The 21,801-nt window shown below is 34.5% G+C and overlaps 1 protein-coding gene across 13 annotated transcripts in view; it reads left to right on the top strand.

Annotated features, from left to right (window-relative positions):
- Positions 1-21,801, top strand: part of GPHN (gephyrin) — a 762,070-nt gene that overhangs the window by 319,507 nt on the left and 420,762 nt on the right. For all 13 annotated transcript variants that reach the window (XM_074290409.1, XM_074290412.1, XM_074290421.1 and 10 more), the window contains one exon: positions 3,936-4,028. In XM_074290409.1, the coding sequence (XP_074146510.1) occupies positions 3,936-4,028 (93 nt within the window). The remainder of the gene's footprint in view (positions 1-3,935; positions 4,029-21,801) is intronic.

A 21,801-nucleotide genomic window follows, 5' to 3' on the forward strand; every position in this document is an offset into this window, starting at 1 on the left:
ACTAAACCAGATTATTTTAAGAGCATCTATGGGTAAAACTTGGAAGGAAGATAACAATTGCATATGGATCGGAATAGATTTGTCAACATTTCTATGGCAATTTATTCTTACCATTGATGACAACAACATTATCAAACTTATATACTAACTTTTTAGATCTAGGAGAAGCAACATTTTAAAATGACATCATTTTAATGAACAAATCAATAGCAAGAATTACAGCCCACCTTCATTAGTAGAACATTTGGCAGAAGGATGACCTATGACCAGGAATATTATTGCCTTAGAAAACAAAGGCATATTGATAGAAAGCAAGGCTACATAGAGTTTTGTCATTAGTGTAAGAACTGAATCTTAGTGAGAACCTGCTAGATGTTTAACAGATTGTCTCATTTAAGCTTTCTATTATATTGTCTAAGGACTATTATAAATATATTTTGTAATTTTTTTCTGGTAAACCCAAAACTATACTAGATAAATATGCTATACAAATCATCAAAAAAGTTCAAAAACAGAGTTATAATGCCTAAGTTCTTATGCCACTTATTTCTTATATGGCCTTAGGCAAGACAATAAACCTCTCTGGGCTTCAATTTCATCAACTATAAAATGAGGGAATTTTTCTATACCTCTGAAGTTCTTTTGGTTCTAAATGTATAATTCTTTGCTTTCCACATTCTTTCAGAAAACCAGTATCCCAGATTTTGGGTACAATTTAGTTGATATATTGATCTTATGATCAATGTATTTTGAAAATTTTTAGGCAACCATTTATTCAAATTCTAGAGTGGCTATGGGAAAATGGGTTCTTTATTGCCCTGTTGATGGAGCTGTGAAGTGATTCAACCATTCCAGAAAGCAATTTGGAACTATTTACAAAAAACTATAAAATTGTACATACCCTTTGACCTTATGAAATCACTAGACTGCAGATCAAAGCATATTTCACCTTTTTTTAGACATGACTAATGGCAAAATTTGTTTTGCATATGTTTGTTCAAGACTTTTCTTTATGATCAGTGGGGGAGGGGAATGAGAGAATTTGGAAATAAGAATAGAATAAAATTGGAGGGGGGAAATGAACTTCTATTCTCTGCCTTCTGAAAAACTATTCAGTGGATCAGTTTTTTCTTTTTGGCAATGGTTAACATTAGTTCACGTATTATACCTTTTTATTAAATAAAACAAGTAATAATATGAGTGGATCTAAAAGTATACACAGCTTAATAGCTTTTGGGGCATAGTTGTGATTTGTTTTCCAAAATGCCTAGGCCTGATACTATACCTGCAATGCACCATGCTGTAGCCCTTCCACAAATGTTCATTTTTTTGGGTCATCTTTAACAGTGTGATAAGTATGAGATGAGACCTTTAATTTTCATTTCTCTAATTGTTATAATAACAAAAATTCTGGATGAAGTCTTTACACAAAGAGAAGGATTGCCAGAATAGATTTGGTTACACATTTCTGAAATATGTGCATCACTGAAATTATGGTCCAAGTTTAAACTTACTCTTCTCATGGAGGCTGTATTTGTGGGAAGGATTGAAATAGGTTCTTACAAAAACATTTTGTATTAACTGTTTATCATTTTATCTAAGTGGTCTTTGGGAACCCAGCTTGAAAATTTGAGCAGAAAGTGGCAAATGATATTATTAGTTTCTTCCTCTTCCTCTTCCTCCTTCTTTTCTCTTTTCCTTCTTTTACTTATTTTTATTAATTATTTTGTCCTATGTGATTTTGATTTCTTGAAATATAGCTCTGAAAAGACAGGTTTTTAAAAACCCATTGTGTTTTAAAACCCAAATAACTCTGATTTTCATTGGGTGACGAATAATAGCCCTAATCTGAATTTCCCTGATTCATTTAGTTTTAATAGCTTAGAATGACTGTAAATAACAGTTATTTTTGATTTGGCCAGAAATTTCGTTCCCAGATTGTTATCTTTGTGATAACAATTGAACCATGGCATCTGACTGAGACCAAGGAAAAATTAGAAAGTCCATACTCACTGCATACTGGGCCACCTTATAATATTATTGGCCTTCTTCAAGAATGAAAGAAAATCAGTTTGGGGCACTTTTTTTTTTTCCAAATGATTATTAATAGTTTGAATTTGTTCTTTTCATATATCCTTTGACAATTTTTCCATTGAAGAATGGATCTTGCTCTTGTATATTTGAATCTGAGTATCTTGGATATCTTTTTTGTTGTTATTTGTTGAGGCAATTGGGTTTAAGTAACTTATCCAGGGTCACACAACTAGGAAGTATTAAGTATGGATTTGAATTCAAGTCCTTCTGACTTCAGGTCTGGGACTTTATCCACTGTGACATCTAGCAGCCCCTGGATATCATATTCTTAAAAAGAAACAATGCAAATTTTTTCTTGCTGTTTCCTTTTGTGGTTTTGACTATACTGATTTTATGTAAAAACTTTTGATATTATGTAATCAAAAGTGATTGTTTTATCTTCTTTGATCCTTTCTATTCCTTGGTTGGTCATGAACTCTTCTCTTATGCACAGTATATCAAAGACATTATTCCTCATTCCTCTACTTCATTTATGAGGTGCTCTTTTATAATCTAGACCCTATGTCTGATTGGAGTTTATTTTGATCTTATTAGCAAATTGATTTCTACCAAGTTTTTTTCCTAGCTTTTCCAGTAGTTTTGGTTTACTAGTAAACATTTATCTCAATAGCATCTATCAAACATGCTATCAAACTATGTTTGTTTCCTTCTGTATGTTAGGTATTTAATTTGTTCCACTGATAAATTTTCCTATTTCTTAACTAGTAACAGATATTTTTGATTTATGGCTTTAAATCTAGAATTTGAAGGGCCCCTTCCTTTTCACTTTTTCTTTTTCTTGTATTCCTTTGAGATATTTTATCTTTTATTCCACCAGTTGAATATTATTTTTATTTTTTCTAACCCTTATAAAGCAGAAGTTTGATATGAGTCTAAGTTAATTAATATGGAGGTTATTATAATTTATGTTTGTAAGACAGCCCAATCATAAGCAATTTCTCTCCACTTATTCAGTTCTATCTTTATGTCTGGAGTATTTTATAATTTTATTCAGATAGTTGCTTCCTTATCTGGATGGGTAACAAATTCCTTACAGTTAGTTCTGTCTAAAATTGAAATGATCTGCTTTGTTCAAGTAAGTCAAGTTACCATATTATTTGTTATAATAAGGATTCCTTTTGTGTATCATCTGAACTATTTAGCCTCTAAGGTTTTCAACTCTCAAATTTTAGTTTTGTGGCATAAGAAACAAGACTGATTTTTAGGGATAGGAACTCAGTCTAATTAAAAATAATATTTTACCAGGAATCAGAAGATGTGAATTCTAATCCCAGCACTGTCACTAACATAAGCTATGTGGCCTTGGGCTGTGGTCTATTTGAGCTCTAAAATTCAATGAGACTATGATTCTCTGATATTAAAGTATTGAAGAAAATATTAAGAAGCTATCTATTTCAGTCTCCTGCATAATTAGACTGCCAAGCAAAACAGATTATTGACAATTTGGAAGGTTTTCTGCCTATTAAATATGATGGGAAATGGCAGTGAACTCACTATTTTAAGTAGAAAAACTTAAACTGAAAAAAAATGTTGGAAGTAATATCATTAACCCTTAAGATTGCTCCTTTCCTACTTACTTTTTGTTTGTGACTGAAATTCCTACATTTTGATTCTCAGGAGTTACATATTATTGTTTTCTATAATGGCCACACTTGTAAATGATAGTTGTCTTGGTGAGTGTCCGCTCTTTCGTGAGGAAATTGCTCCAAAATTACTTTATTTTTTGTTCATAAGAAGCAGTGTTTCATCCCTATATATGTTGTGCTTTGGGTGTAACATGTATTTGGAACAAATAAACTCTAACACATCCCACAAATGACAGTAATTCTCTTCTCTTTCAGGAAACACTGATAGATTGGTGTGATGAAAAGGAACTTAATTTGATTTTAACTACGGGAGGAACTGGATTTGCACCACGAGATGTAACTCCAGAGGTGAGATAGCATATGCCTTCATATTCAGTAAATAGCCTAACCACATGCTCTTTTAAAATCTTGTGCTCTTTTTAATAGTTTCTTTTTGCAATTTCTTTAGGCAAATCAAGTGATATGTAAAGAGAGTATATTTGCTTACACAATATCATTCAGACACTACAACCAACATTTTCTTTACATTCTTTGGATTTAAACTAGAAGAGATTCCATATAAGCATGTTGGACTTTTTGCCCCAGGTTATGATAAGGCATTTTCTCAATGGCCTGTTTTATGACCCATAATTTAGATATTTTTCTAGTTGAAAGAAGATTAATAATGAACAATTGATGCTGAAAACTCTGCCTGTTGGCATCATGAGTTTTTGCCTAACTTCTAAAATATGTGGCCTTATTACTTATGTTAACATTCTGTTTTGTTACATAGGATTATATGGATTATAACAAAGCCCCAATTTAATATATGCATGAATGTTCCAGTATTTTCAGTCAGGAACAAATTTTTGCAAGGAAAAAGTTCTCTTTCTCATGGCTTTAAATGTTAAGTTCATTGTCATCCAGAATTTAGCAAACTAGAAGAGCTAGATAAATATCTAAGCATTCTGTATCAAGAATCTATTTTAACTCTTAAATAGGAGAAAAAAAATTACAGAAAAAGAGAAAATTTCAATCTTCCCCTTTATGTTTTATTATTCATGTTCCAATTTGACCTAAAGAAGAAATGGTAGTTAACTATCATTTTGGTATTAGACTTTTTAAAAAATTGATATAACTGATCCCATTATTGTTTTTCCTTTCACTCTACCTAAGGGGGAGTGGGGGAGCCTTGATTGAAAAACAATTTAAATGCTATCAGTTGACATCTCTAATTAGCTACTCCATTACTTCTACTCAGCTTTGAAGTAAAATTCTGATGTAGTTCTTAAACAGGTACTGCTCCCCTTTACCCAAGGAAGGATATCGAGTGTTTGAAAGGGTACCTTTTATATAGAGAATTTTCAAGATATTTTGTGGTTCTTATTGAAAATCATATGTAAGGTATTTGTAATTTTTTCATCATTAAAGTGATTCTTCCTCCTCTAAAAATGATTAGATTTTGTTACATTAGTAGATTATCAACTTCACTAATTTTTAAAATTATCTTGTATATAGAGTTATACTCTATTGTAGTTAACTTCTTGATCTCTGGGAGAAATAATCATTTGATCATTGCTTCTAGAACTAAAAATAATTATTTGAGGAATGCAGGATGGCAACAAAAAATTCTCTTTAGAATTTTCCTCAAAAGATTAAGAAGTGTATGAGGTGAGTGGAGTTTTTATCAAGAGCAACAAAATTTAGAAGTTCTGACAATGTTGTGTTCCAGGTAAAAGAAGTAGAAAAAAAAATTGAGCTTATAATAGTTTAAACAGGAAGTCACCAAATAGTAATTGTTCCTCTCCCCACTACGCCCTGCCCTTCTTCTTTCCCCATTGACATTTTCTCTAACAGCTTCTTTCTGGTACCTTAGGATCTCCTCCTGTGTGGGATAATGTTCCAAAGTTTCTCTCTCTCCTCACAGACTTTGTATTTTAAGATTAGATGTCTCCTTATTACCAATTGAATCTCTCTTAAAATTTTTTGAGAGTACTTTTCTTGCTACTTTGCCCAGGCATGCTTTATAGTGCTTGCTCTTGATGTAGTCATTATTAGTTATGGCTCTATTAAAAAGTCACTTGAAGGTGCAGATTTTCAGAAGGTACATATTCCTAAACAGTGGTCAGAATTTGAACTGAGTGACATTGAGATTCATTACATCTCTATTTTCTATATTTTCATAATTTATAACATTTTACATTAAAGTGGATAGAAATAATGCTATTGGAAATTTCATTCTTAACCTCTATTTACAAATGTGGGAAAATCAATTGTATATCAAGTTAAGTAGCCTCTGTGACATAGAGCCTCAAGTTAATTCCATTATGCTTTACTGAAAAAATACCCATAATCCTATGATATGTCAATATATTATTAGCATGATCAATTTTACTCTGAATTTCCATTTTTAGCATCCTCTTATTTTGCCCCAGTTTTCTTTGTAGCAACAATTTAGTGAAGCTTATACTCTTCCATGATTATTTCACATGTTATCATATAAAGGACTAGGAATGAGTATTTCTGAAATTGGAGAGTTGTTTACATTAAAATTAGGTTTTCAGATTATTGAAGGCAGGATAGGTATATGCCAAAAGCAAATGACTAGGTATTTAAATTGTTTTTTACTTTAAATCTTTTTCATGGCTTTGAAGATACATGAATTTTATTTCCTTGGTGGCATTTGTTAATATAACTCAGTGTCAACAGGTTATAAACTTTAAAAGAAAGATATAATAGAATGACTACATAAGAAGACCTCTTCAATTTCCATTACAGAATCCTCAAACTCTTTTTAATTTAACTAAAAGATTCATAATTTCATAGTTAAAGATGCCTTCTATTGTTATTATTGTAAGATTAAACTGATAAATAGGGATTCAAAGATAAAATCCTCATTCTAAAATTACCTGATTGTGTTTTTTGGGTAATTTCTTTAACTTTTTGCCTCTTAGTTATTTCATTTGTAACGTAAGTAAATTGCATCTATATCTCTAAGACATGTCTATCTTATATGAAGATGATGAAGTATAAAATATTTGTATTTTTAAATAATATATTTAAAATATTTTAATTGATATAAAGCACAAATATGTATTATTTAGTTCAAGGCTAATTAATAATTCATTAAAAGTTAAGTTACACAAAACTTCTGAGGAGGCAGTGTGGTACACTGGAAAGATTACTGAATTTATAGTTATCAATTAGAATTCCCTCTTAACCACCAACTTGCCACTTGGGCTTTAGTTTCCTTTTATGTAAGAAGTAAGGCAATTCCAAGTTCTGTTCTACATTTAGAGCTATGATTAAGTTGGTGATTTTTTTATTGCAGTATGAACTTTATACTGAGCTCAGATACAACCAAAGAAAAATATTGCCAGCTTCCAGGATTATTTGCAACTACAAATGGCAGCTAACTACTTCTAAATGTATTTCAAAGAAAGAAAGGGGAAACGATAAAGAGAGCAAGAGAGAGAAGGAAAGGTAAAGAATGACAGTGAATATGTATAATAAATGGAATAAAATCATGCAAAACCAGTGTAAGACTCAGGGCAAAAAATAATTCAGTCAGTCCTGACCTTTATTTAATTTATGTGTTACACATTTTAAAGAAAGAAGTTTAGTAAGCCACTAGGATGAAATCAGTCCTAGCGGATAGCTTGTAACTATTTTCTGAAATTAAGGAATTATGTCTGCTCTTGTTCCTGCATGTTAGAAATGTGATTCTGTGGATAGAAACATAAATATTGTTCTTTCTTCCATCTCCTAAACAAAAATGGCTATAAATGTAACTCATCTTCTTGACATAACTATTTTCCAATCATTAAAATTTTTTTCATTTAATATTTTATTATTATTTGAATTTTCTTAAGGCACTTTTTTTTTTCCATTTTTAAGGATACTTCTTCATTGTGTTAAACTTTGAACATCAACACCCAGAGTGTTATAGCACCCAGCTCAGTTGATATAGAACATAGAATAGAGATATCTACCATAGTTAATTGAATCAATCATGCTTAAGTTTTTGCTTAATTAAAAACATTTATATTAGATTCTTTAAATTGTAGTTGGATTGCATCTATTTTCCACAACTCCAAGTTTTCTCTTTTAAGGAAAAACACCTCCCCAGGTTATTTGAATATCATGACAGAAATTTGAGTTACCATGTAGCATAAAATAAAATAGAAAAGGTAAAAATGAAAGTGTCATTTTAAATAAACTTAAAATATAAAATTCCATATTTTTAGTTGACCAAAAGAGGTACATAACTTTTATATTTGTGACATTAAATACTAGAATTCATATGTTAGTTGGTAGAACCTGCTGAAAAAATGTTACAAAGTGGCCTTTATAAATAACAAAACAAAAAGGTCAAAGAGTTTGCAGATTTTTCAGATCAGGAAACCATAAATATAAAGAAATTCTTATGATCCAGAGGAGCAAAGGGAGATTTTAGAACCTGAGAAATGTTGCCAAAATAAACATACTTTAACTGTTATATGAAGATTGTTCATACCAGCTGGAATTATTCTGCTAATGTCTTAAAATATACAGCATGTCATGAGATAGTTCAGTATCTTAACTGCTACAGCACATGTTTACCACTTAACTTATTGAGGGACATTCTTTTACATGAGGGTAGATCACCAAATTTCATAATTATGTTGTTAGTGAAAAACAGAATTTGCACTACACACATTTGTATTATAATACAATAAAATTTGCTGGCATAGATCTATTCCAGAATTTAAAACATATATAAACAATAAACCATATGTTATCTTAGTTATTATCCTTTTTTTCCTTCTTAAGCTGAAGATGTTCTTAAAAAACAACAACAACAACAACATGTAAAGCAAGAACAGGAAACAATTAAAAGAAACAACAAAGCACTGGACCAAAAAATAATCAAATATAGATTAAAGATTCTTAAGTCTGATTTTATGATTTGTGAAAAATCAATAAAAATTGTTGTACTCCTTTGGTAAAATTATTCATTTTGAAAAGCAGAAAAACTCTTACATAGTAGTCATTTGGTTCAGAGATACTAATCCTTTTCAGTGCTACAAACTTTATAAGGTTTGTTTTATAAGAACAAAAGTGTCTTATTGACATAGGTGAAATAAGCAAAATTAAGAGATGTTAATAGTAGCCTGAGCACCAAAAACATTTCTATGAAATCAATCACTCCAGTTATATATGAAACAGTGTTTTAAAGTTTGAAGACTTTCCAGAAATTTTCTCATTTGATCCTTTTAATAGCCCTTTGAGGTAGATGTTACCTGGGCCATTAGATGAGAAAAATAGGCTGAAAAGGTAAGTAGCTCATCTGTGATCACACAGCTAGTAATTAAGTCCCTTCTAACTTCAAATCCAAGGAGAAACACACACACACACACACACACACACACACACACACATACAATATCTATACATATACATATATATATATACATACATGTATATATATATATATATATACACACACACATATATATATATATATATATATATATATATATATATATATATATATATACATATTGTAATATTAGAACATCCTTGCTATTTGAGAAATTAAAACTAGGCTGAATTAAGTCTCATATTAAGTATGCCACTTTTATATCATCTGACAAGACGTTCCTGTTACCACTCAAAGGAACTTTTCCTTTTTTGGTTCTATTTGGTGTATCTATCCATAGATAATGGATCTATTAACACTGGTTCTTTTGTTAACATTGGTCTTTTCAGGTGTCAGTGCTCTCTATTAGTGCCACATATTCTAACCAATGTTGTAATTCAGTTTTTTTTGTAGATGCAGATTTATTTGTAAGAATTTTATAACAACCAAATCCTTAAGTGATTAGAATATATTTACTTTTTGGTGTCAGAATGCAGGTATTAAAATGCAATAATAAGAGAATAGGTTCCCACAGTCTCTGATGTATGGAATATGATTTTCCAAAAGGGTTTTAATATCCCTAGAGCCTGCTTCTGATGTGGAATATGAGTATAAAACAGTTTGAATTGTATACCTTTTCATTCCTGTCACTGAAAGATACAAGTTATTTTTAATGTGGTCATTATAACCAAACCTTTTTACTGTAGCTTTATATTGTACAGTTTCCATATATTTTATATCTTAATCAAATTTGTACCAATTTGGGATGGCAAAATTTAAGAACTCACCTGAATTGGTTTTCATATGAAGATACAAAGCTCGAAATATCAACACCTTTTAAAATTGCTGCCTAGGACAAACAACAGCAAATGTGTGTCTTTGTAATTAATGATCTAAAAATAATGTGAGAAGTAATTAAAACAAATTCAGATGAATAAAAGGAAAGATTGGTTTACGTAGGATATTAGAGGCTCAATCCTAGGTTGGAAAGGCCCTTCTATGCTCTTACCAATCCACCAAAAAAGCATTAGTTAAGCTCAGGATCATTATAGTATGTTGTAGGTGGTCTTGCAGTGGATAGAGCACTGACCATGGAATCAAAAAGACTTGACTTCTGAATTCAAGTGACTTCACTTATTAGCTGAGTGACTATGAGCAAGTTGTTGTTTTTCCTTCATTCTCCAAGAGAACAAACTTCCTCCCTTCCTCCTTTCCTTCCTCTAAATAGGGTATTATATCCTTACCTACAGATGCTCTTAAAACAGTCTTTTTTCTCTTTTGCACCTCTTTTGTAACTTCCAAGATACCTTGGAGTTTACAGGCTAGATTTCTTTCTTAAGGACCAGGTCTCAAACAAAAACCAATCTGATTCTACTTGGCCATCAATAGATCTTAGACCAACTCCATTTGGCCATTGTTTTTCCTCATTGACTCAGATGGAATGTAAAAAGCAGTCACTTCTGTTTTGGCCAGAAACCTTGAGGATCTTCCCTTCTCAGATTTATCATTTATTTGTTTAGATTTTTTTGGACTAAGTAAAAGGGGAGATTCTTTGCCTTGATTGCTACCTATCCTTAATCATGGAATGTGTGTGGTCTCAGTCAAACTGAGAGCTGTTAAAGACCTAAACTTAAAAAGGCTGAGTGAGGTCGCATTTCATCCAAAGCATCTCCAGTTTTCTTGCCACAGTTCACTTGTATGTCATGGCATCACCTCCCTGATCCTCTTTGAGAACAAAGGACAAACAGCAACCATGGATATAAATTTAACCCTGTTTGCCTCAGTTACTCATCTGGAAAATGGAGAAGGAAATGGTAGACTTATCTAGTATCTTTACCAAAAAAAATCCAAAATTGAGTCACAAAGAGTTGAGACACTTCTGAACATAACAATGAAGGAAAAGTGGCACAAAGATTTATTACCTACTTTAACTTAGAGGGATTCATGCTGTTTGTGTAAAGAAGGGCAAGAAAAAATTTGAACAACCAGGAAAGGAGAAGTAAAGAAGAGCTTGTGGAAGTTAGTGCTCTCTTTTTGAGACAGATGAAGGAAGGAAAATAATAGGTCGCAGTCTGCTGTTCTCATCCAAAATCTCTTCCTTATTCTTCAGCAAGTATCTAAATTTACATTCCTCTCATTTCCTTCTACTCTGCTAAAAGAATACAAGTCTTAATTTTTTGTAACCTCTAAATTTCTTTCCCTAGGGCTGAATTGATAGATTATTGTTCCTAGAGTCAAGAACACTTCTTAGTATCCAGCCTGATACAAACTAGCTGTTTAACTCTAGGCAAATCATTTAATCTCTTTTTGTTTCCATTTACTTCTTCATTTATAAAATGGAGATAATCTAGAATTTATCATGATTGTTTTGAGGATGAGACAATACATACATACACACACATAGAAAGCTCTTAGCCCAGTGCCTAGCAAGTGGTAGTTACCATATAAATACTTACTTCCTCCTTCCTTTCCCTCCCTTCTCTATTAATTACAGGTGTATATAATATTTAGATTAACATTTTAGTGGTTACTTGCTTTGTACCTGGGGTATTAAAATAATATTTTTCTTTCTCCTTTGAAAGGATGTGTGTTCTTCCTAATAGCTAATCAAATTAGATACATTATGAGAACCACCAGTTCTCTAAGACAGAAAAAGAATGTTCAGCAATGTGGTATGAGGAAGCATAAGCCTATTTCTCTTAACTTTGTCCTTTATGGTTTTGCCTAACCTTTTTAAAGAATTAAATAAATCAAAATCTTAGAGTTAAAATAGATCTTAACTGTCACACAGTCCCAACTTTAATCTACAAAGAAATTCCTCTACCAATGCCTTGAATAGATATCTATCCAGCTTCATGTTCTTTCTACCTGAGATTGCCTTTTATTATACTTAACTGTGTGCATGTTATATCCATTTTTCTCCTCATCCTTAATCCCACCCCAGCAAGATAATATAATATCCTTTTTTAAAGATTCTCACTAGTATTTGATTTTTCCAAATACATGTAAAGATAGCTTTCTATATTCATTTTTGTAAGACTTGGTGTTCCAATTTTTTCTCCCTATATCCCTAATTTTCCCCCACCCCAAGATAACAAGTAATCTGATAGGACTATTTTCAGAAAGTCTTAGTGAGGAGAGTTAGGAAAGGGGGAACCCCTTTTGGGTTGGTGCAAGGATAGTCCAGTGATGGCGCAGATTCCCTGTAAAGGAATTTACAGGCCCCAAAACCTAGATTGATAAAAAGGGTTTATTTGGGGTTTGGAAGTAAGGGTAAAGGTAGAAAGTCAGCAGGGGTAGAGGTGGTCGCTGGGAGGACTGGAACCCTTACATGGCTGGAAGGACACCATGTTGGGGGGGAGGGGAAGCCCCTACAAAGAGTGGCCTCAAAGGGGTTCCCTTTTTATAATCTTGAAAGCGGGTGGAGTCCCAGGCTCCTGGTGGGTTTTCAGCCAGGGTCAGCATTGAATAGAATTCAATGGGTTTTCAGATAAGGAAGAAACTGGGGGGTTGGGAAAATCCAAGTTAGCTCAGATCCAGTGGGAACTGAGGAAAGCCTGAATATCAATGGAATTCAAAAGGGTGCTTTTTGACCAGGATTTGTGATTCAAAAGATCCTAGCTTAAAGGGATCTCAATCCCCATCATTTCCCCCCTCAAACAGTTAAGACTTAAATTCATTTAAAAAAAAAAAGATTTGGGGCAGAGTCCTTCATTTGAAGCAAGGTTGAAGATTTTCTCCAAAGATTTTCAGAGTAGCGGAGTCCCCTCTTCTTGTTCCCCCTCAAACCATCACCTCTAGATGCATGTAGGAAAAAAGTCGATGATTTCCTCTTAACTGCTTCAAGCTAACAAGGGTCATAGAGATTTGGGGTTTCATGCCAGGAGGTGAGGTGTGAGGTGTGGGGGATGGCAGCAGGGCATCTAGGGGGTATCCCAGTCAGTTGTCCCCAGTCAGTTGTCCAGTCTATGTTCTCCAGGCCGAAGGACAGCTGAGAATCCAAAGTTTGGAGCCTAGAGAAAATAGATCTGGGGAACAGATTAAAAGTGGGATGTCATCCAGGGTGGAGATGGTGACAATCAGGAATGGGGAAATGTATTAGGTCCCATCTATGGGCTGATTGTAAAGTGCTAATGGCCCATGTAACTATCAAAGAGAAATAGGAGAAAGTGCTGAGAGAAAAAATTATTTGTAGCCTAGCCCTTTCACTGATAATTCCTCCTGGGGTTGGGAATTAAAGGGTGTGGACTCAGAAGTCAGGGGAGGCAAGAGGCCTTACTATTCAAGATAAGAATGCACTTTAAGGTCTTGGAAATCTTTTAACTGTGGTGCTTTTCTTTAAAATAATAGAGTTGGCTCCTCAATAAGCAAAAGATCCTGAATCTTTTCCTTCCTAGTTTCCCTACTCTTTATGGGGGAAGGGTAGAAGGGATCAGAGGGATGCATAGTATCAGCATAGCTTACCCAGCTTACTGGCCCCTGAGGTGTTCGGGCTGTCCTGAGATAAAGGGAAACAGGGCCAGATCCCAAATTCCTACCAGGGAGCAGGATGTCAGGGGGCCAGTTCAGCCCCTGTGGTGTAGTTTTTCCAGTTTCCCTCCTGCTTGAACTCAGGACAGAGACTGGGGTCTCCTCAGACAGTTTTCTACAGAGCAAAGTCTGGGACAGATTTGTATTTAAAAAAACACATCTGACTTCCAGCCAAGATGGTGGTGTGGAGGCAGACAGCTGCTTGAGCTCCATGTTTTCTCTCAGGACTTACTTCATGACAAGCCTTGGAATTAATGCTTGATCAGAAAAAAAAAAAAAAAAAAAAAAAAAAAAACCACAAATAATCACCAACAGAAGACATCCTCACCAGAAAAGGTCTGTGTTTGCTTGGGGGAGGGGACCACCAGACTAGGCCCAGACAGAGGGCAAGCAACCAGAGCGAGGCAGGCAGCTCACACTGTCCCGACCTGAGGGGGGGAGGGGTGTGATCTCTTCCTCAAAACAACCTTTAACCCAGTGTGGATATTCCATCTTGGCAGCAACCCAGAATCAGCAGAGAAGATGTAAACAATAAAGAATAAAACCCCAGAAAGCTCTTAGAATGGCCACCCCACCCCCACCCAGAGTGACTCAGCCTGTTCTTAGAGCCACAGAGTGCAGAGGCTAGTGCCTTGCTGCTGTCTCCCACAGTCTGTAGAGTAAGCCCGGAAACACCATCCGGCCCCATCCACTTCCTCCCCCCCAGAAATAGACCAATTGCTTCTCTTGTCAATTTGTTTTCTTCCATTCTGCTCTGACAAAAAGAACAAAAAATTTAAAAGGGCTCTAACCATTGACAATTTCTGTATGGATAGAGAGCAGACTTCAAAGCCTGAGGAGACTAAAAGCAGACTGTCTCCAGAAGAATCCCCTAAGGGGGATATGATCTCCTCCTCAATACACAAAACTCTCATAGAGAAAATCAAAAAGGCTCTCACAAGAGAGATAGAAGAGAAATTGGAAAAGGAAACGGAATCTTGGCAAGAGAGTCTGGAGAAGTCATCCCACGCATTTAAAGACAGAGTGGATAAAGAAATCAAATCATTGAAAAACAAAATTAGTGAATTGGAAAACATAAACAACTCCAAGGAAAACAGGATTAGTGAGTTGGAAAAAGAAAGCAGCTTTCTAAAAAATAAAATTGATGAAATGGAAAAAAATTCCATAGAAGATAAAAACTCAATTGGACAATTACAAAAAGATATAAAAAAAAAAAAGTGAGTGAAGAAAATACATCATTGAAAACTAGAATCAAACAAGTAGAAACCAAGAAGTAGTCAAGCAAAACCAGAAAAACGAAACAATTGAAAAGAAAGTAAAGTACCTTATTGGAAAGAAAACAGACCGGGAAAACAGATTCAGGAGAGACAATTTGAGAATAATCGGATTACCTGAAAAATGTGAGGAAAAAAAGAGCCTGGACACTATTTTCGAGGAAATTATCAAAGAGAACTGCCCAGATGTTTTGGAAACAGGGGGTAAAATAGACATTGAAAAAATTCATTGATCACCTACTGAAAAGGACCCTAAAATCAAAACGCCAAGAAATATAATGGCCAAGTTCAAGAACTATCAGACGAAGGAAAAAGTATTAGAAGCTGCTAGAAAAAAGCAATTCAGATATTCAGGAGCCACAATAAGGATAACCCAGGATCTAGCAGCGTCCACATTAAAGGAACAAGGGGCCTGGAATATGATATTTCAAAAGGCTAAGGAACTTGGTATGCAGCCAAAGAATAACTTACCCAGCAAAATTGACCATCCTTTTCCAGGGAAGAAGATGGACATTTAACAAAATAAATGAATTCCATCTATTCTTTTTTTTTTTTTTTTTAATTTTTTTTATTATATATATATATATATATTTTTTTATAATATTATCCCTTGTATTCATTTTTCCAAATTACCCCCCCTCCCTCTATTCCCTCCCCCCGATGACAGGCAATCCCATACATTTTACATGTGTTACAATATAGTCTAGGTACAATACATGTGTGTGAATATCATTTTCTTGTTGCACAATAAACATTAGAATCCGAAGGTACATGCAACCTGGGCAGACAGATATTAGTGCTAACAATTTACATTCACTTCCCAGTGTTTCTTCTCTGGGTGTAGCTACCTCTGTCCATCATTGATCAACTGGAAGTGAGTTGAATTCCATCTATTCTTGATGAAAAAAACAAATCTACACAAAATGTTTGATCTTCAAATACAGAACTCAAGAGATTTCTAAAAAGGTAAAAAGAAATCTTGAGAACTATATTTCTGCCTTAAAGATATGTAAAGAACACATGTATAATTTGTCCTAGAAACTAGAGGTGGAAAGGAAATTATATCATAAAAAAGGGTAAAGTGGTGGTACTACATCTCATGAAGAGGCAAAAGTAACCTATTATATTTGAGAGAAAGAAAGGAGGGGGATGAACATACTGTGTATCAATACACATATTCGATTTATGGTGAAACGTCTTCCACTTCATTGAAAAGTGGGAGGGAAGAAGTAAGCTCAGGGGAAGGACATACAGAAATTGTGAGGAAAGGGAGTGAAAATAGGGGGAGGAACTTTAAGGTGAGGGAGAGATACTAAAAAGGGAGGGCTGTGAAAAACAAGTGGTGCTCACAAGTTTAATACTGGGGGGGGGCGGGTAAGGGGAAAGGAAAGGAGAAAAGAAAGAAGAAAAGCATAAGCAGGGGTTAACAGGATGGCAAACAATATAAAATTAGTCATTCTAACCATAAATATGAATGGGGTAAACTCCCCCATAAAGAGGAAGCAGTTAGCAGACTGGATTAAAAGCCAGAATCCTATTATATGTTGTTTACAGGAAACACACCTGAAAGGGTGATACATTCAAAATAAAAGTAAGGAGGTGAAGCAGAATCTATTTTGCTTCAGGTGAAGCCAAAAAAGCAGGGGTAGCCATCCTCATCTCAGATCAAACAAAAACAAAAATTGATCTAATTAAAAGAGATAAGGAAGGGCATTATATCCTGCTAAACAGTAGCATAGAAAATGAAGCAGTATCCATATTAAACATATACGCAACAAATGGTGCGGCATCTAAATTCTTAAAAGAGAAATTAAGTGAGCTGCAAAAAGAAATAGACAGCAAAACTATAATAGTGGGAGATCTCAACCTTGCACTCTCAGAATTAGATAAATCAAACCATAAAATAAATAAGAAAGAAGTCAAAGAGGTAAATAGAATACCAAAAAAGTTTGATATAATAGATCTTTGGGGAAAGCTAAATGGAGACAGAAAGGAGTACACTTTCTTCTCAGCAGTTCATGGAACCTATACAAAAATTGATCATAAAAACCTCAAAATCAAATGCAGTAAGGCAGAAATAGTAAATGCATCCTTTTCAGACCACAATGCAATGAAAATTACATTTACTAAAAAGCCAGGGGAAAATAGACCAAAAAATAATTGGAAACTAAATAATCTCATACTAAAGAATGATTGGGTAAAAAAGCAAATCATAGACATAATTAATAACTTCACCCAAGAAAATGACAATAATGAAATATACCAAAATGTGTGGGATACAGTCAAAGCAGTAATAAGGGAATTTTTATATCTCTAGAGGCCTACTTGCATAAAATAGAGAAAGAGAAGGTCAGCAAATTGGGCTTACAACTAAAAATGCTAGAAAAGGAAGAAATTAAAAACCTCCAGACAAACACAAAACTTGAAATTCAAAAAATAAAAGGTGAGATTAATAAAATTGAAAGTAAAAAAACTATTGAATTAATTAATAAAACTAAGAGTTAGTTCTATGAAAAAACCCACAAAATAGGCAAATCCTTAGTAAACTTGATTAAAAAAAGGAAAGAGAAAAAGCAAATTGTTAGTCTTGAAAATGAAAAGGGAGAACTCAACACTAATGAAGAGGAAATTAGAACAATAGTTAGGAGCTACTTTGCTCAACTTTATGCCAATCAATTCGATAACTTAAATGAAATGGAAGAATACCTTCAAAAATATAGCTTGCCCAGATTAACAGAGGAAGAAGTAAATAGTCTAAATAGTCCCATTTCAGAAAAAGAAATAGAACAAGCTATTAACCAACTCCATAAGAAAAAATCCCCAGGACCAGATGGATTTATATGTGAATTCTACCCAACATTTAAAGAACAACTAATTCCAATGCTATATAAAGTATTTGAAAAAATAGGGGTTGAAGAAGTCCTACCAAATTCCTTTTATGATACAGACATGGTACTGATACCTAAACCAGGTAGGCTGAAAACAGAGAAAGAAAATTATAGACCAGTCTCTCTAATGAATATTGATGCTAAAATCTTAAATAAAATCTTAGCAAAAAGACTACAGAAAATCATCCTCAGGATAATATACTATAACTGAGTGGGGTTTAATGCAAATTAAAACAACTCTGAGATACCACTATACATCTGTCAGATTGGCTAAGATAACAGGAACAAATGATGAATGTTGGAGGGGATGTGGGAAAACTGGGACACTGATGCATTGTTGGTGGAGTTGTGAAAGAATTCAATCATTCTGGAGAGCAATTTACTTCCCAAAAGTTATCAAACTGTGCATACCCTTTGATCCAGCAGTGCTACTACTGGGCTTATATCCCAAGGAAATACTAAAGAAGGGAAAGTGACTTATATGTGCCAAAATGTTTGTGGCAGGCCTTTTTGTAGTGGTTAGAAACTGGAAAATGAAGGGATGCCCATCAATTGGACAATGGTTGGGTAAATTATGGTATATGAATGTTATGGAATATTATTGTTCTGTAAGAAATGACCAACAGGATGAATACAGAAACGCTTGGAGAAACTTTCATTAACTGATGCTGAGTGAAATGAGCAGAACTAGGAGATCATTATACACTTCAACAACAGTACTGTATGAGGATGTATTCTGATGGAAGTGGATATCTTCAACATAGAGAAGATCTAATCCATGAGAAGGAATACTGGGAAAGAATGTAATCTGTTAGCATTTTTTGTTTTTCTCCCCAGATTATTTTTACCTTCCGAATCCAATTCTCCTTTGCAACAACAACAACAAAAACAAAATTTGGTTCTGCACATATATATTGTATCTAGGACATATTATAACATATATCTAGGACATATATTTAATATGTATGGGAATGCCTGCCATCTAGGGGAGGGAGTGGAGGGAAGGAGGGGAAAATTCGGAACAGAAGGGAGTACAAAGGATAATGTTGTAAAAAATTACCTATGTATATGTACTGTCAAAAAATGTTATAATTATAAAATTAATAAAAACAAAAAAAAAACCACACACACACACATCTGCTCTGAGTGTTTCTTTCAAGAGGCAAATGTTGCCCTTAGAAGAGAAGAACTGAGAGTCTCAAGTTAGCCGTAAAGGGAAACCAACAGGTGTTAGCAGCAGTTTTAGTCTTACAGACCTCTGTTAATTGTCCAGTAACAGACAGATGACCAGGCTAACTACTTATTTGCCCAAGCATTTAGGATACAATGATTACATATAATCAGGCTGGAAACAGCAAGGTATGACATAATTGAATAAACAGATATTTATCATAGCCTTATATTGATAGCAGTAAGGAATTTGTCCCAATAAGTTTATAACTTAAACGATTATCATATCCAAGTAGATGTTTCATAAATGAACATTATTCATACAAATCAGTTTGCTTTTAAAATACATAGAAAATGTACCAAATTGCATAAAAAAAAACAACTTATTATTTTAGAGGCTGTGACCCAATACAATACAATCAAGTAAAACTTATACAGAACGTCCAATTCCACATAAGAGAATTCAAGAAGTTCTTAAATATAGCAGTTAAGCTTTTAGAAATAGTCCTACTAAGGTATGGATCGCATTTAAAGTAACAAAAAACCTAGGCTCTTTCTGAACCTTTTTTGCTTTAAAAGGAGCTAGCTTTGGTGGGTGTGTTTCGCTGGCAGTAAAGGAAGCCCTTTCAAGGTAGGTGGCGATAGATTAGCTAATCTGTTCAGTGGATTGTTTTTCTAGGCAAGTGAATTTCTGTATTAAGAAGGTAACCGGACCCCAACTCTATAGCTTTCATTCTCTTTAGGTGTCCTCAAAAGAAAGAGATATGGCAAAAACTTTAATTTTTGTCAGTTCCACTGGAGCATGGCCATGATGTCTCAATGGACAAATGCTCAGCTTGAATGTTTTAAACTCCAAACAGCGTCAATCAAGTCCCGGGAAATTGAGCTGTTCATCTCGCTGAGTTTATGTTACCTCATGAACAGTATATCAGAAAGAATGAAATAGAGGCAAGAGCAATGAAACTATTGGAGTAGATCTCCAGAGAGATGAAATAATCAGAGGAGACAGCATCTTGATCAGACATTCTGATACCTTGGGATGGGAAAGGCATTCTGATATTCTAAGCCTAAGTTCTTTTATGTTTATCAGGTATTCTGATAAGGAAGTCAGGGAGGTTTTTCAGAACAGAGAAGCAGGAGGACTGAGGCGGGGGTGAGTCAGAACAATTAGGGAAACTGAGTTAGGAAAATAATAAACCAGACTAAAACTAGAAAAAAGCAAGGATTTATGACAAGAACTAGTTTCTCCCTGGTAACCCCAGAATTATTAGCATCAAACTGCATTCCTCATTCAGAGAGACACACAAGCTTCCCTGTTCAAATCTCTGCACTTGGGGGGGCATCTCAGCCAGAGATGGACAGTTTTTAGGTCTTTGGTCATTTGTGCATTAAACTCAGCCTCTGATGAGTAGCAGTGCTCAAGGCAGTTCTGCTGCCCTAAGAGAGGCTCCAAGAGACGGGAGAAGTGAGGTTTTGAGTAACTCCACCTGTCGCCTTCTCTCTGGAACAGGAGCTGCTAGTAGGAGACAGATTTCTGAGCAAATTATGCAATTAAACCAAGAAAACAGGGCACCCCAAACCTTTAGAATCCTGATATCGAAATGCTGAAATAGTAATTTAGGAACTGGGGTAACAGGGGTGGAGAAACAGATCAGAGAGGCTGCCAGTCCTTGGACAGGTGTCTGATTTTTGATTGTTTCTAAAGACTGAATAAGGATTTCAAAGTTAAAACATAACCTAGCAAATCATAGTCTAGTAAATTTTAAGCAAAGAGTAAAATAGTTTCCATTCAGTCTGAACTTAATGAAATAATACATCAGTTTTTACCATTTTTTTGACCAGCTGTAATCAGTTTCCTTCTTCCCCCTGTTTACAGAAATTATCAGATCATACATCCTAAAATCCCTCAAACATACAGCAGTAGTTAAACAATTTCTCTCATACAGCAATAGTTAAACAGTTTTAGCAAATCCCAGTTTTAACAAGTCTTAAAAATAGATCAATTAACTTAAAGGCAGGCCTATCTTGAAATATTTTGCCAAAGCCAAGCCTCTTTGACTGGAGGGTGGAACCCACTAGTGAGTGTGGGGGAATTCCACATGCCCCCCTTCTCCCCACTCCATTTCAAGAGGCAGGAGGGAAGGGAAGGCAGCTACCCTTCACCCCAGGATAATTAGGTACTAGCAAAGAGCAATAGGTGAGTTGAAGACAAAAGATCCTACCCCACCCATCCTTTTGTGGGTTGGGTGTGGAGGCGTTTGAGCATTTCAGACCCTAATTGGAGATATGTGACTCCTGAAAAGAAAGTTGGGGGTTGGGTGAGAGAGTGATTGGAATTTTATCCAGAGCTCAGGTATTAAGCCATTTTCTAAGAGATAGCTTAAAGGAGAATCTATTCATATTCTATAGTCCCTGGCTTCATGGACTGAAATGCCAGAGAAGCTGAGACAAGAAAGAGATCAGTTTAAGGAAACTAAGGCAGTAAAAGAGAACTGTGGCAGAACAGAACAGAGATTCTAGAGAGGCGCCAAATTAAAAGTAGTTAAGGAGTTTTCAGATAGTCTTTGATTCTCCCTTTTAACTCATTTCCCGCCTGCAGTCAGGGAATGAGAAAAAGAAAAAGAGGGGAAAAAAAAGACAAAAGAAATTATCCTCACTCTCTTAACAAGTAATTTATTTTGCCTTGATTTGGAATTTTTTTCCCCAGCCAACATTACAAAAGTCTTTTTTTTTTTTTTTGAAGCTACAACGTGGCCAAAGCTGAGCTTTAGAAAAGAAACCTTTAATTGTTGGCAGGGGGCATAGAATGCCAATCGAGAAAAATAGGAGCTAAATGCAAAAGTTCAGGAGTTCCCACCTGCAAGGTTAGATAAGAAAGG

The sequence above is a fragment of the Sminthopsis crassicaudata genome, chromosome 2, assembly GCF_048593235.1.
Source record: "Sminthopsis crassicaudata isolate SCR6 chromosome 2, ASM4859323v1, whole genome shotgun sequence".
NCBI classification, from domain to species: Eukaryota; Metazoa; Chordata; class Mammalia; order Dasyuromorphia; family Dasyuridae; genus Sminthopsis; species Sminthopsis crassicaudata.